Source organism: Gymnodraco acuticeps, unplaced genomic scaffold (assembly GCF_902827175.1).
Source record: "Gymnodraco acuticeps unplaced genomic scaffold, fGymAcu1.1, whole genome shotgun sequence".
Classification (NCBI taxonomy): Eukaryota; Metazoa; Chordata; class Actinopteri; order Perciformes; family Bathydraconidae; genus Gymnodraco; species Gymnodraco acuticeps.
Genome location: NW_022990673.1, coordinates 538247 through 555245, shown reverse-complemented (window position 1 = coordinate 555245; position 16999 = coordinate 538247). Strand labels below are relative to the sequence as shown.

The following is a 16999-nucleotide window of genomic DNA, read 5'->3' as shown; positions in this document are numbered from 1 at the left end:
GAATTATACTTAAATAAACATGAATTGACTGTGTATCTTGCCATTCATAAGCACATTTTAAATAACTATAAAAAGAAAGGGTCTACACTAACAGAAACAAAGCTGATGAGGTTGCTGTTAAACTACGGTCATCATCTTTTTTCAAAGTAGAAATTGAGGTCATGCAGTGAGTTACATGTTGAGTTCATCACCTATGTTATCTGCCATCAGCAGCACGTTTCATTGCAGGTTCTCAGCAATCTGCCATTTAACGTCATCTGAACCTTTGTGGGGATGAAAACAGGTAACCAAAGTAGAGCATCAAAGTACTGAAGCTACTGTTCAAAGTTTCTGGGTTTAGCAAAACACCACCAAACTAGGTCAGTGGCCTCTTTAAGATGTTTCTTTCAACACAGGATAGAACACTTTATTCAGAAGCATCGCTCAAAGCAAGTCATCTGAGGAAGACTACATGAACGCTCAAAATATGTTGGATGTATCCTGATGAGAAAACCCTGAAGGCACACAGACGCCATTCAATTCTGGTGAGTTCTTTCTTACCCTATCAACTAATGTAACTTGAAGGTGTTTAGGGTTTCTGATAGAGACGCAAATGTACAAAAAAAAGGTAGAAAGTCAACTGGATTGAACATGCATAGCTGTTTGTCTTGAAACAACATTATAACATTGATCTGGCTACTAATTATTACATTACATTACATTACATTGCATTTAGCTGACGCTTTTATCCAAAGCGACTTACAATAAGTACATTCGACCAGGAAGACACAACCTTGAAGAAAACAGAATCATATAAGTACATCAGGTTTCATAGAGCCAAACATTTCAAGTGCTACTCAACTGGCTTTAGGTAAGCCAGCCCTTTATTAGTATAAAAGTGCTTCGTTAATAGTTCTAACGCTCGAAGTGGAGTCGAAAGAGATGAGTTTTCAGTTTGCGCCGGAAGATGTGCAAGCTATCTGCCGTCCTGATGTCAATGGGGAGCTCTTTCCACCATCTTGGAGCCAGGACAGCAAACCCACGTGTTTTCGCCGATGGGAACTTTATATTTAATTATGTATCTAATATATCATTCCAATCACTTTCAGTATTTCACTATTTCACTATTTACTATTTTTCCTTTTGTATTTACTTGCGCTATTTCTTTCTGTTTATCTGTTTTATTGTGTTGCACTGTTGGAGGAGCCAGTGCCCTAAGATTTTCTTTGTCATAACTACATTGTAGCTATGCACGTATAACTAATAAAAGCCTTGAACCTTGTTTTAGAAACGTCTTTAAAAATCTAAAGTTCAAGTTTGACGTAATGTATTTTAATCTCAGTCAGATTGCAGAATTACACAGGATATACCTTTTGGTTTTATCTACCATGGTGCGTGTGTCAAACACTGTCTCTTCGTCATATCAGCCAGAAGATCCTCTGCACACAGACTGCTGAATGGCTAAGGGTACGTTTTAAAGGTCACTTGTATTTACGGAAATTCCCACTGACTGATTTTTACCAAAAAAGTATTTGGTGACTAATAATATTAACAACTTTTGTTTACAGCTGCTGAGTCTAAATGAGAATAAATGCTGCAATGAATCTCTCCTCCATGCTTTGGAGGATCCTCATTGTTCTTCTCTGTTTTTCCATTAAGCGTGAGTATTACAGTTAAAATACATCCATCAATGCTATCACTATTGACTTGTTAATGTCTGTTAGAGCGCACTCCCTGATTTAGTCAGAGGTAGCACAACTTGGTAGCTTTTGTGGTTTCGTCCTTGCAGCTCTGCTGAGCTTAAAAGAATTTAGATATATTTTGCATTACAATTAAATAATCATTGGAAGACACACTTCTTTGTCTTAAACCTTTCCTGGGATGTGTTATTATAAAGAGAAAGCAGAAAGAAAGAATCACATTCCTGCATTTTAGAATTTAAACATGTTTACTGTACTGCAGGGTTTAAATGAACTAACACTTACTTTTTAAACTTCACATAATTGCTTGCTTTGAATAGTACTGCTATGAAAACCTCTGCGTCTGTGTTTTTTGAACATGTTTTCCTTTGCTCCCAGTTTACAGCTTGCAAATTAAACGCCGGGGCTTACTGACAGTGAAACCAGCTAAACTCTTCCTCATCGGCTCAAACCTGACAGTGTATTGCCACCCTGAAAAATGTAAAAATGGGTACGAATGTTAGACATCATTGTATAGCCTACAATACAATATGACTTATTGTCTTCTGTACATGCATCTTTGTATACAGTTAATTATGTAGAAAGTATTGAAATGCTGTTGTGTTATTGTCCTCCAGTTTCAAATTGTCCCTGGAGGTGAATGGCGAGACTGTGACTTCTTCCGAGGAAGTCAACTGCCCAGCGATATTCAATCTGATCAATTTCCGGACGCCATTTTCTTCAGTGATCTGCATGCTGAAGGGCCCAGACTCTTCTAAGATTGTCGATGGAGGGGACCTTTATGGCGGGCGTATGTACAGTTGTCTCTGACGTCTACAGTACATTCATGTATGATGTCTGAATTACAGCAATATTTTCTAAAGACAATATCTGTCCAACTCACTTAAGCTGCATTCACATGACTAGCAATTTTCTCTTTACTCACTGCAAAGTTTTGCATTTGGTGCCTTGCGCTGAAAAGAGGAATTAAGGTAGACACGTTCAAGCTACTATATGTCAAACTCCTATTTACTTATATTTTAACCCTTTTAATGTGCGACTGTCATAACAAAATAATTAAATTAACATGTCCAAATATATAAAGTACCAAAAAGGTGAAAAAAGCATAAAAACGTATTTTCAAAATGTTAAATTCAAATTATCTTTCCATCTTACATTTTGAAGAAACTACAACTTTGATATGATTTGGATTAATATGAAACTCCAATTATTCTTGAAAAAGTAAGGACATATTTTTTGCATTTCCAAGTAGGCACACAAAAATTACAGTGCTTTTAAAAATATGTTTCTATTTTGTTTCCCATCCCCTGTACTTGAAGTCCCTCCAGATAAACCTGAAAACATAATATGTGAAACGACAAGAAGCTCAGATAATATAATATGCTCCTGGGAGAAAGGACAGAAAACACACGTCATTACCACCTACAACATTTCACTAAACAGGTATGGTGTTATTTTTTTAAGCCAAATTCATCTTTACCAGGTTTTCTTGGAGGTTAGTTTATGCTTTTGACAACAGCTTATTTTTAATTGGTATTTGAATTGTTGATTTTGTATTTGCAGGGGAAATGGGACCCGGCTAGAGTTGTATCAGATCCAAGATGATGAACAAAGGGTTAGCGCTAACCCCCTCACCATATCCAGAGCGGTGATAGAAGAAAACATTAAATACAAGTTGATTATCACTGCTTACAATCACTTTGGAGAATCTCAATCTGATCCATTCATCTTCTGTTTAAAGGATATCGGTAAGACATCATTTCTGCAGTGTTGGGGGGGTTACTTAAAAAAAAATCTCAGTTACAATATAGTTACATGTAAAAACAAAAATCATTAACCTAATCTTAGTTTCACAAAATAAAAGAATTGTGAACAAATTACTTTCTGTTACTTTTGGATTACCTTAATATTAATTGCCAGGTGTCGAGGTATTTGGCTGAGCTTGCAGCATGACGCCTTGGATCATCTGAGCCACGTGTGTGCACGCTTCTTCTATATTCTTTTGTATTGCAGTTATACCAGAGACCCCTCGTATCGTGCACATAGAGTTTGAGAATAACTCCCAAGCAGCCGTGTTGCAATGGGAAACCTCCAACTCCTCCGAGCATCTCAGATCTGATGTCAGGCTCTGCACAGATAAGGCCCCCTCCTGGGTAAAGTCAAACTACAAGGCAGAGGGAGCAGATCTCAACGAGGGTCTGATTCGAGTGTCTGGCCTGAGGCCTCTGACTGATTATGAGTTCCAGATGAGAACATGCATGCCGTATACCAACACGCCCAGGTTAAACTGCAGCAAATGGAGCGCATCTGTGAGGGGGAGAAGTCCTGGAAAAGGTTAAGCTCACAAATATTACTAACCTGTTTTTTTTAATATGATGCACTCAAATAAACCTGTGATTAAATGTATCTTCAGGTCCGTCTCAGCAGCTGCATGTGTGGAGGACGTTCGACAGCCCGGGGTCAAATGTGACTGTTTTGTGGAAGGTAATGTAATCATATTATCCATTTTGTAATGCAAACATGCATTCATAGCGAAAGCCAGACATGAATCAATAATTAATTTTGTCAACTTAAAACCAGTTGCTGTCTATAGTGATGAGTGGTTCAACAAATGCCCAAAACACCATATTTGCATAACAATTACTGATCTTAAATGCATGCATGCATGGATACAATGCAGTTTCTAAGCAGTGGGAACTCCCACAACCACAATCTCAGGGGATTTAGAAAAATGTGTGACCTGATTATGATTCCGGGTCCACTTGTTTCTGTATCTTCTCACCAACCCTGTCCTGAACCCCACTCACCGAAAACTAACTTCAGTGTTATGAATGCATTTTATTGTAAAATTCCTTTTCACAGATAACAAAACTTTATGATTTTGTGACCTTTGGACTAGGCCAGACTTTCTGATTCCAGTTTTAATACAGAGCTTCTGGTAGCTATGGGTTCATATTCATAATCAAATATAGAACTTTCTGCATTAAAATGTCCAAAAATGACAACATGCATTTTATATATTTTGTTGACTTGTGTACATTAATCAAAATTGTATCCTAGAGAAATATTAATCCATATAATGGGCCTTTTATAAATGGCCTGCAATGGCGATGTTTCTGCACATGCGTCAGAGTTGTGGTTTTTAGCCAGCAGTGGTATATTGACTTTATATCCAGTTTTGAGGCCGTGGTTTCTCACACTATAATCTGTTACCTAACTCCTGGAAAGGAACTGAATTACCATATTTCCCAAACTTCTTCCCCAGCCTCCATCTCCAGAGGATTACAGTGGAGTGGTGCAACAGTACAAGATCTTTCTGGGAAATGAGCAGAAACAGCTCTCTGGACCTGCATCGAGTTCAGTTCCTGTTCCAGCAGAAATCAAGACAATAAGCATCAGTGCCATCACCTCGTATGGGACGTCTCCGCCGGCCGTTGTACCACTCAAACATTCAGGTACACAAATATTTTCACAGAAGATAGAACCCAGAAAAACATGTTTGAGTTTAATGATGATAGGAAAAAAAAGCCCCATAAAGTTCAATAATGTATTGTGTTTTAGGTGGTTTTGCACCTGTTTTAAGAGAGTTGGCTCCTGCAGCTAACAGCAGTGCCGTGCTCGTCTCCTGGACGTGGACGGACGATAAACACTGGTCCACATCTGACCCTCTGCACTATGTTGTACAATGGACAACTGTACCTGGAGCACAGATGAAGTGGCAACGAGTGTCTAAAGATCAAAACAACACTTTAATTACAGGTACACAATACATCACACATGGTGACAAAACCTGGGCCCTTTCTCATTTCTCTAACTCCCCTCCTGGACTCCTATCCTCGATACTTAGTCCCGCCCACAGGAGATGCGAGCGGAGGAGCCGAGGAGGGGAACCGAGGAGAGAGGAGGGGAAGCAGCAGGTGGTTAGAGAAATGAGAACTCCTCTCCTCTGAGCGGTCATTTTAAAGAGACGTCCATTAATGATGACAGGAGGCACAGCAGCCCTCTGTCTGATGGACAGATGTGTTCATGATGACTTATATATTTACTTTGATTAATTCCCAGTGCGGTATAATGAGACAATAACAGGCTACAGATGCGGACACACACACACACACACACACACACACACACACACACACACACACACACACACACACACACACACACACATATATATATATATGTATATATTTATATAAATATATACAATTTCAGAATCAAACAGAGCACTCTCAGTCATAGTAACGTAACACTATCAGAGACTGGATATATCCCCCCTCTCCCCTCTGGTCGCTACAATGAGGAAAATAAATTACGGGCCAAAAGTTTTATTTACAAGTATTAAAAGTAAGCAGAGGACACCAAACCAACTGGGACCTGTCTGTCCGCTGCATCTACGCACACACTGTACCACACACACCTACACACGCACATACAGCTCCTAAAACAGGCTACAGCCGTTGTGTGTTTTATTGTGAAGCACTAAATGGTTTTAGAAAAATATCGACTCTTTGTTTGTAGATATCTACTCAACTAAAGCAAATAAAGAGAGTATGCCTGCTATACGAGTGATATATATTATACACACTGCTCTGCTTTCTGCATGGACCTCACAGCTGTTCTCACTGTAAACATCGCGTCGCGATGAAAGCAGTTCATAAAATAATATCCAGGGGATGCATGCAGAGCTGTCATTGGCTGAGATAAGTCCGGCCGTGCGTCACGACTCTTTTAAACATCTCTGTTGCCGGAAATGCATCCACGAAGGAGCCGTGGAGGACCATGGAGGACCCATCAGTGTATCCTCGGTTATAGCTCCTCCAGAGAGCTTCCTCGACGCTCGATCCTCGGTCCTCGAAGTGCATTAAGAGAAATGAGATGTCCTTCAACCTCGCGCGCTGAAATTATTTTCCGGGTCACTACCGGAGGACCGAGGAGTCGAGGAGGGGGATTTGATGAAATGAGAAAGGGCCCCGGCATTGCATGATCACATAAAAAGAAAACATGGCACCAAATGTTTGGAAATGTCTTCAGCTGAGATGAAGCAGCGTCCTCTTGTGGGCAGTTGGAGGATTACATTTGTTTAAAGCTCTTAATACAGATGAGTTTACATGCATGAGCAAAGTTAATGTTTGTAGACTGTGTAGAGCATAGTGTACTCATGGTGAGATAGTTTATTTCTCCTGTTTTGTTTCAGCTCTGAGAGCAGGTGTGCGGTACAACGTCTCTCTGTACGTTGTGACCAGCAGAGGAGTCAGCGCTCCATCATCCAGGCTGGTCTACTCCAAAGAACAGAGTAAGAGTCATAGCCTTGTGCTTCACCTATAAACAAAAAAAGCTCCTCTCTTGTCCTTAGATGACAAAAAAGTCTGCGTAAACAAATACTTACAAATCTGTAATAATATTCTTTAAACTGTTCAGAACCTTTTTAAGGCATCTTAAAGTGAAAACTACAATTTTGAAACCAGGGCTCTAGATCAAAAGCTTGATATGATAGTATGGCATGATTTTACGCTGTAATGGTGGGTTTAATGGGTTTCAATAGGGACATTTTTAAGGGGCTGGACAAATTAAAAATGTAAAAATATCCCTAGTGAGGCACAAGGGGATTAAGTTGAGAATATTTCATCACCCAAACAGTTGGGAATACCTTTATTAGTCCCACAGAGGGGACATTTATATTGTTACAGCAGAAAAGAGTCAAAGACCGCTTAATGTAAGCATGCATAAAACAAATTGTAATAAAAAAGTTACACATTTTGTAAAAATACACATTCTGTAACAGTTCTCAGGATTTAGAACAGAATTGATCAGAATCAGAAACAGGTTTATTGCCAAGTAGGTTTACTCATACAAGGAATTTGCTTTGATGTGAATGGCTCATATGTAAACACAGAAAGAGAAAGGAAAATGAAAGATTTAATTTTAAGTAAAAAATGTATATACCAAATATAAATATACAAAAAACTAAGTACGGTATAACAGGACAAAACACTCAGAACTAAAATATATATATGAAGTATTGGGATTATATTCCCATCTCCAGCATTATCCTCTCTCTGTCCCACTGTCTGTGTTTTAGAGCCGGTTTCTGGACCCAACCTGTCAGTTCTGGTCCACAAGTCCCGGCGGGTCCACATCCAGTGGGACGAGCTTCCTGTGGACCAGCAGAGAGGCTTCATCACACACTACACCGTCTATCTGCAGACACTCTACTCCAGCAACACTAAACTCAGCGGTGAGCTTATTTAAATGAAAATGGCTGAAACTATTGATTGATTAAACAACTAGTTGATTGACAGAAAATTCAGCAGGTGCCATTTTTAAATCGGAAGATTGTTTTTATAATTTCTTTCAATCAGAAATGAGTTTTCAAGAAAGCTGCTTTTCTTTGTCTTTTTTTTGTTTATTTTTAAGACTGTAAATTGGAAAAACCAAATGACGCTAAGACGTCCCCTTCTGCTCTAAGACATTGTGAAACACACTTGAATCATTAATGAAAATAGATTTTGCAGCACTACCTGTGAACATTGTTAGGATGATCCTAATTATGAATATACAACTTTTTCTCAATTAAAAAAAAAAAAATTTCACATATTTATTTCAGTACTGTAAACACAACAAGATTCAATTCACCTGCATTGTATTGATATTTTTAAATCTGATTTATCCTGTAATAGTAAAACATTATTTGCATGGCACTGTGGGTAAGTTATGTGATCAGACGGCTCGGAGGAAACACAACTCTGCTGTGCTTGTTTCCTGTTCTTGTAGATGAGTAGGACTTATCTTTATGCTCTGCTAACCCTATGTCGTGTGTACTTTACCTGCCTGTACATATGCAGATGTGTGGGAAATACCTATATATGTGCAGTAGTATGCATATTTTGTGTGTCACAAGCCACAGTGACATAATGGAAAGTTTGCAGGCAGCATTCCACTGATACTCCCCTCCCACAATGCATCAGCAGTCAGCAGGGTATTTCACCTCTCACTTCCAGTAATGTGGTGAATGTCACACAGCAAGTTTGACTCTTTTGAGAATTATTCATTATTAAAACAGCAAACATCCACATACAATATAGAACTTGTGGAGAAAATCTGTTGTTCTAGCATTGATCCATCAGAAACCCCTCACCATACATAAACATGTGCACGTTTTATCTCAGAAAGCTTGGCTTGGAGTTATTTCCTCTAGGCTTTTTGTTGGACCAAACTGATTGTACATTTGAATTTATATTTGGCTAGGACAAAGGAATGTATGTATTAACTAGTGAGAACATTCAAACCCTGGTTGTCTTGTTCACAGTGCTTTCAGTGAATCATAGTTTTCTAGAACTGGCTTTTACCACGAACAGGAAGTCGTGTGGCTACATGCACACATGCAAACATAAGGCTGTTACTAACCAGCCTGCCTCATACACTATTTCCAGAACCTCAATGTTAAAACACCTGAGAGCTTACTCTTGTTGACATATACATGTTGTATATGTACTGTATATAATGGAATTCTTTAAGTCATTTCATCTGATGTTTTACGTCATTACTATCTTATTCTCATCTTATTTCCTTTTTTGCAGTTACTTATGTCTCACATAAATGACCACATAATAATAAATGATCAGAATCCAGTGCTAGTCTGAAGATAGCAGTTCTGATGGCACTTGTTCACCATGGCCTTTGACCCCTAACCCATCACAGTCCCCCTGCCTCCACTCCTACTGCTATTTATTTAATTTTTTACTTTATTATTTGCCCCTTTTGTTTGTTTGTTTATTTGTTTGTTTGTTTGTTCACCATGTAAAGCAGCCTTGGGTCCCTCGAAAGGCGCTATACAAATGTAATCTATTATTATTATTATTACACTGACAAAAATATAGAAATAAGCCATTAAAGACATACTCTTGGGTTGTCCTGCAAACTTAGGTATTTCGCAGTACATTTCTAAAGCTGTGCCAGAATAGACTGGGCTCATTTCAGACAGAGGTTAGTATTAGAAAAATATAGCACTTTTTGAACATTAGAGCATGTAAACATGTTTCAGTAGAGGCACAAAATACAAATATGAACCTGAAAATGAGAACAAAATGTCCATATTACCATATTACATTACAATTAGGGCTGTCAAACGATTACAATTTTTAATCAGATTAATCACAGTTTAAAAATTAATTAATCATGATTAAACACCATTCGAACTATGTCCAAAATATGCCATGTCTTTATGTATATTGTTGTGGGAATGGAAAGATACATGAAAGAAGGCGGATATATCTATTTCACATATTATAGTATGTATGTTTATTATAAAAAAATTCTGTGTGTCAAAATGAAAGACAGCCCACACACCTATCAATCATCAAACCGTGGGGTCTTATTTCATTACGTGTTGATTTCTATCAACGGGGGAGTACTTCAGGAAAGTCGACGGGGGGGCTAGTGGAGTACTTGGTGATCACAGAGTGTGAACGTTGTGATCAGCTGTTTTAGCGCAGTTCTCCAGTGAAGGGGGGGAGTCTCCCTCCGCAGCCGGTTGGGGTAGTTTTGGCACAGTGCCGTTGTACAGAGTACAGACCAGTCTATGGTACAGAGTACAGACCAGTCTATGGTACAGACCGACGTTAACAGTAGCCCTGTCTGTGCACACAGAGACCGACTGTGTCGTCCGGTGATCTAACCGCCTTCTGGAAAAGCTTCACAAGTACGTCGGTACGCAAATGCGCTTTGTGACACAAGTGACGGTAAGCATTTCAGATTGTTACCACGCATGCGTAACTGCGTACCAGTTATGTGCACCTACTACAGCAAAAGTATTCTCCGTCGGGACTTCCTGCAACAACACCACGCCGTTACCTTGATTCTGATTGGCCAGAAGACATTATCAAAGATGTTCTATTGAGAAGACGATCACTACGTGACAAAAGTTTTCAAAACCGTTTCTGGTCTTCGGTATTTCCAGACAAGTGGCTGCTGAAATCAATCTTACTAACTGCTGTCTGTGCAATTTACTCCGCGAGTTGGCGGACTTTATTTTGCTTATTTTAACATCATTTTTCATGGTGGGGCTAAGACATTTCTTGGTATGGTTGTAGCCTACCCCATTCATACCCTGACGCTGCCACTGGTGGGATGTATGGGGCGGGCCATTCTGCACATGCGTTAAATGCGTTAAATATTTTTAACGCAATTAATTCAAACAATTAATTACCGCCGTTAACGCGATAATTTTGACAGCATTAATTACAATACATTGCATTTAGCTGACGCTTACAATAAGTACATTCGACCAGGAAGACACAACCTTGAAGAAAACAGAATTATATAAGTACATCAGGTTTCATAGAGCCAAACATTTCAAGTGCTACTCAACTGGCTATATATAAGCCAGTCCTTTATTAGTATATAAGTGCTCTGTTAGCAGTTCTTGGTTAGTAATTATATCGCTCGAAGTGGAGTCGAATGAGATGAGTTTTCAGTCTGCGCCGGAAAATGTGCAGGCTTTCTGCTGTCCTGATTTCAATGGGGAGCTCATTCCACCATTTTGGAGCCAGGATAGCAAACCCACGTGTTTTTGCTGATGGGAACTTGGGTCCCACTCGCAGCGAGGGTGCAGCGAGTCGTTTGGCTTTACCATATGGTATTACCATATGGTATTACCATAATAAAGGAAATGCAGCAATGGAGACAGGACTCAGAGACACGGGGAGAGCTCGAACTTTGATGGCAAATACTGATGGTTTATTTGGAGCTTCGGCGGGAGAATTCACAAGACATGTGCTGAGCCACGAATTGACACAAAGGATGCCAAACCAATTCTGAAGATCTCTACCCCAGACCAATGCATTTAGCTAGTTCTGAGAGAATAATCAACATTGTGCATAACAAGATAAAGCACTATAACACCTCTATCAGCTGACGCAAACAGGCAGGAACAGGGAGACAAAGCACTGAGAGCACAGCAGCCCAATGTTGCAGGCCTGTGCTCAGTGAGGGCAGTGCCAACAGATAAACTGGGTCAAAGTTATGGGCCCAGGAAAATATTTCCCCAACAGAAACCATGACTGTGTTTTATCCAGTGACGGTGTCTGGCTCCGGCCCCAGGATTCTGTGGCTGGACTGTCCCGAAGGAGCTCTGGCTGTGCAGCTCTCTGCCTCCACCTCCGCAGGAGAAGGGCAGCCGGGGAACCGGATCTTCTCCCAGCCTGAATCCCCTGCAGGTCAGTGTCCTGATGCCATCCTGTACCCCGATCTATGCCTGGTCTGGGAAGTCATTTCCCAGTATCTGTAATTCCCTTTCATTTTAAATATAGGCAAGAAATCATCATGCGGTAGGATTAACGAAACTTTGTGTCTCAACTCACTGAAAATGTACTGTGTCTTTTTCTTCTTCTTTCCTTTAGCTGGCCTGGTGATTGGGATCGTTTTTGTCATAACCCTCTTTCTGGCGATCGTAGCCAACCTGATGTGCTGGAGTTGTGTGAGAAAAAGGTATTAATAAGCATTACTTATGTACTATTGTTTAATGGAAAGAAAACAATCATAACAACAGACATCATCTAACAATAGTGAGAGTATTCTGAGGATCAACAACACTGCTTTCTTAATTCACTGCAAATGATTTTGAATGCGCATAGGTTTTGTTTTACTAGTAATCTGGATGGATGCCACTGTGGCTGACTTAATGAAATGCAACACCGCAACATGAGCCCCAGATCATGAAGCCACACAATTGATATGGACAGAAAACCCTTCGCAAAGATTAAAATCTGTATATGTGATCAAATCAACCCGATAAGTGGTTTTAGCTGTGGAGATACTGAATGTGTGCTTCATGCAATATAGCATTGCTATTTATGAGTAATACACAGTAGTAGTTTAGCAATACTTTTCTGAATCCTGTACATCATGCATGATTACTGCAGCTGATAATTACCAACATTATCAATACTGAAATGTGTCTTTCTATCTCAGGATTAAACAGAAATGTATATCCTGGGGACCGGCCTGGCTTGATGAGAACTTACCAAAACTAGGAAACAGTAATGCCATCAGACTACTGAAGGTAATTAATTCACTGTTACCTATTTTTGTGTGAACTGCTGTCACCAAAAGAGCAACAACTCTGCAACTACACCAACAGGAACAATACAAGAATAGTTATATTTGATCAAAGACAACAACATTGTAGTATCTAGAGGTTTACCAGCCTGAACTATAGCAGTATGTGGTCCATCTCTACAATTCAACTTGTGCTTTCACACAAACTACATCACATCACATCAGTACAATCCTGGCTTCTCTCTATTGGCTTTCATAAAGTATTGATTTAAGATTTTATGGATCACTATTAAAGCACATCTGGGTCAGGCCCTAAGCTGTATAGCAGAAAGGTTTGACCCTATGTGAAGCAGCTCCGAAGTCAAAGTTTGAATTTAAAGGGGCCCTTTTTGGAGTTATATCATTCTTGTAGTGTGTGAAAAATCCCAATGTTCCCTTGTGAGGGAGTTTGTTTCCCACAGACATATCATTATTTAGTGGGAATGCTGATACAGCATTCCCACTATCTGTTATGCTATGCACGAAATTCTTTATTATTCCGCCGGGTTATTTTGCACCTCTTCTTCTCCCACATTCCACATCGCAGAAACTCTGTTCAAACATCAAAACGTTCAGCTCGGTCGGGAATCGATGGCTATTACTTTTCTTATTCATAACTTTCATAATTCCAGAGATACATCCCATAATTCATAAACTTTTCAACATGGAAGTCAATGGAGAAACTCTTCAGACTTGAACAATATTCATGCAACTTCAACTGCTAACTGCTCCTTCATACTTTCACTCAGAAACCTCATTCCAACTTTAAAATGTCACACATCTTTCTGACATTATTTGTGTAACAAAACTTCTAAATCTGATTTGTACTTTTAGAGATATTAAACATTGTTCAGACCTTGGTAAAGAGGCCTTCTTCAGATTTTAGAGTGCGTGATGTCACAGCTAGAGTGGAGGACAGATTTAATTTTGCCTTCATATTTTCTTTTAAACCTGCCATAATTCCCAAACCCTACATTCCTGAGACATCATTTTTCATGAGAAACGTAGGAAAACATCTCGTAGCTTTTAAAAAAAAAAAATTAAGCTAAATAATTAAACAAAATGCCTCTTGAGGGCATGAAGTGACAACAACTTTCAACATGTCGCCATTAAACCCCATTGTAAGTTCAGTCTCATCTTTCCCCACCACAGCAGCCACACACCTTTAGTTAATCTGCCAAAAAGGCCACATTATTAACCCGAAAGTACACAAAAAGCACACTTCAGATGCTCAAGTTCCTTGACATGCTTCACGCTTTGAAATTTCACCGATATCAACAAAACGTTCACGTAAGAGGTTTATCTCTCATTCAGAACAATGAAAATGCTCTCCTCTGCACCATCACCATGGAAACCTTTGATCTCTGGACACGTTGTTAGCTCAAATATAAACACCTGTGTCATGGAACACGATGATGTCATAACTCCAACTGACATGCTCAGAGCAGCAGACTTCAGATAATGGTTAACGGTCCAGCCCTCAACAGCTCTACATCAATTATGGGGTGTCATCATATGCCGTTTCCATGGAAACGCATCCCTCGCCATAAAAGACGATGTCGCTATAACTCCTATGAAAATGTTCAAAAAGTGCTCAAACTTCACATGTGTGCTAACAGTCCAGCCGTGAAGACATCTACGGGACAGTTTTGAGATTTCTTTATTGCCATGGCAACACAATGCTCACCATGAAACACGGTTTTCTTATAACTTCAGTGAAAATGCTCCAAATGGCTCAAAACTTCACAGGTTTGGTAACGATGCAGCCATCAACGCATCTAAGCGTATTATGGGATGTCATCAAATGCCGTTGGCATGGCGACAGATCATTCGCCATCAAGTTAGTTCAAAAGTTTGCAGTTCAAATATTCTGCTGCTTTTCCAAGCCTTTTTACTTTCTTTTCTTCTCTCATCACACATTCAAGCCCCCAGTGTTCATGTATCATTTCAATCTAAATTATTCACTTTCTTCTTACACATTACATTTCAGCATAGCAGTTTAGCGTCAACTTTTCAGCATAAAGCATTCCCACTAGCAATTTCTTCAGGAATTGCATTCTCTAGTTATTCATATTGTTGTAATTTTCTGCTTCACTCTGACAACGTGCCACTTGCTGCTTGAAATGAACCCCAGACATTTGATAACACACGCTTGTACAACATGATTGCAGTATATTCATCATTTAAAATCTTTCTATGGCTTTACTTTCGTTGTTGTTGTTTTCGTCACAGGAGTTTGGAAGTGAACCTTCCTTTTCCTCCACTCAAGACGACCCTCCGTTGTCGGCCATCAGTTTTATCTCCCACGAGGAGAGGGACGACGTGTATCCCACCATCCACGTCGAATCATCCCAGGATACATCAGGAGAACCCACAGAGGACACACCCTTGCTAATATCAGACCGCGGGACAATGCTTTTTGACAGCCAGCAGGAGCATGGCTACAAACCCCAGATTTCCACATTGACTCCACAACAAGAGGAGGTAAAGGAGACAGAGGAAGAGCAAAGGGCCATACCATCAAGTTTAGATGAAGACAGTTGTGTGTTTGAAGGATTACTTGGAGGCTTTCTGTCCAGAGTGGAGGTGGAGCCAACTGATCCACCTCTGGAGCTGAATCTCAGCTCAGTTGGTGCTCTTTTGTGGTCAAAAACTCCTGAAAAAACAAATGTCTTGAATGAAGGCTTTTTACTGGGGAGGAGGGGGACTGAGAACAATGTGGAAGGAGAGTCAACCCTTGATTTACAAGAAAGTGAAATGACTCCTCACACTACGGACACTTGTTTATCTCAGTCTACAGATGAGATAACCCTGACTGGTGGTTATTTCCCTCAAGGAGCTGCCGTGAGCAGCCCTGCACGCTGCGACACACTGTCATAGATATCAGGGCCAATGGGAACGACACACACAGGACAATCTGCACTACTTAACTGATTTTTAAGAAAGCATTATGTTCAAGCACCACTTTACTTGAAGTGAAGACAACTGTCCCTTTGTGTAATCATGTTTCAGGTGATCTGTAATGATGAGCGATGTACTTATATACTAACAAAGCACTTATACTAACAATGGACTGGCTTATCTAAAGCCAGTTCAGTAGCACTTGAAATGTTTTGGCTCTATGAAACCTGATGTACTTATATGATTCTGTTTTCTTCAAGTTTGTATCTTCTTGGTCGAATGCACTTATTGTAAGTCGCTTTGGATAAAAGCGTCAGCTAAATGTAATGTAATGAGCAGCTCTGTTCAAAACTAAGTAAATAAATGAATAAGAAAAGTTTATTTTATCAAGCCTCAATAGGAATCCATAAAACTTGCATTCCTCTAATGGCCAACAGGGGGCGACTCCACTGGTTGCAATATGAGGTCTGATTGTATAGAAGTCTATGAGAAAATTACAATATTTCTCCATTTATTTTTCATCTCAGTTGACCATTTAAAAAAAAAAAGTTGTTTTTCCTGACTTACTACAAAGACAGTACATAGTTAGCAATTATGAACGTTATTAAGTCTGCTATTTTAAGATATAATTGAATATGGTCTGGTTGCCCTGCCAAGTGCACTTTGCACAACCTAGCAACCAAAATGTGTTTTTTCAGCTGTACAATTAATACATTATTTATAAGTAATTAATAGAACCATGGTCACAGCATTTTGAACCGCATGTTACGTAAATACACAGCTGTAATTATAGAGATGTAACTCATCCTGCACATGTCACAATTAAGTCATACACAGCTGATCTCTATTTACTGCTGAACGTGTTTGTTTTATTTCAGTATTAAGGTGTGACCACTGTATGATTCTATTGTTAGCCATTGTTAATTATTCGACGCTGAAGTGACACTGAGTTTAACATTTCCAAAACACATCCAGACAAAAGTCAGTTGTAGGGTTTTCCTGTTACATATAATGGCTCAGTTTTGTGGTATTAAAATGTGCCCCTGAACCTTTCACATGTACCACCTGCAGTTAAACACCGTTTTTTTAACACTTCATGAGAGTTGTTTCACTTCCTTATTGAAAATGTAAAATTTCAGGGGTCTTTTGTTCACTAAGAGAAGTTTAAGAATTCAGGGGGCTGCATCTAAAAAATGATTCTCTCGTCCCTTTTTCTGATGTTTTGTGTGCAACACTGCAGTCGATACATTATTATAAACTAGTATTGTGCTTATACACCTTAAGGTTAAATGGTTAGTGCAGTTTTAAGGGAAAGTCCCCCA

General features: G+C 39.5%; 1 protein-coding gene across 3 annotated transcripts; it reads left to right on the top strand.

The window, feature by feature from the left end:
• Positions 1-230: 230 nt before the first annotated feature.
• On the top strand, positions 231-16772 carry il23r (interleukin 23 receptor). Of its 3 annotated transcripts, none has more exons than XM_034229699.1 (17): positions 231-524; positions 1407-1446; positions 1548-1639; positions 2058-2169; positions 2297-2469; positions 2999-3122; positions 3243-3427; positions 3693-4013; positions 4093-4163; positions 4945-5134; positions 5241-5438; positions 6877-6975; positions 7762-7917; positions 11756-11896; positions 12080-12167; positions 12651-12741; positions 15009-16772. In XM_034229699.1, exons 3-17 carry the CDS (start codon positions 1561-1563, stop codon positions 15654-15656), a joined length of 2676 nt encoding a protein of 891 aa, XP_034085590.1. In that variant the 5' UTR covers positions 231-524; positions 1407-1446; positions 1548-1560; the 3' UTR covers positions 15657-16772. The 3 variants fall into 3 exon arrangements, with proteins under 3 accessions (XP_034085590.1, XP_034085591.1, XP_034085592.1); XM_034229700.1 differs by having other exon boundaries at positions 1322-1446; XM_034229701.1 differs by having other exon boundaries at positions 256-524; positions 2058-2159.
• Positions 16773-16999: the final 227 nt, after the last annotated feature.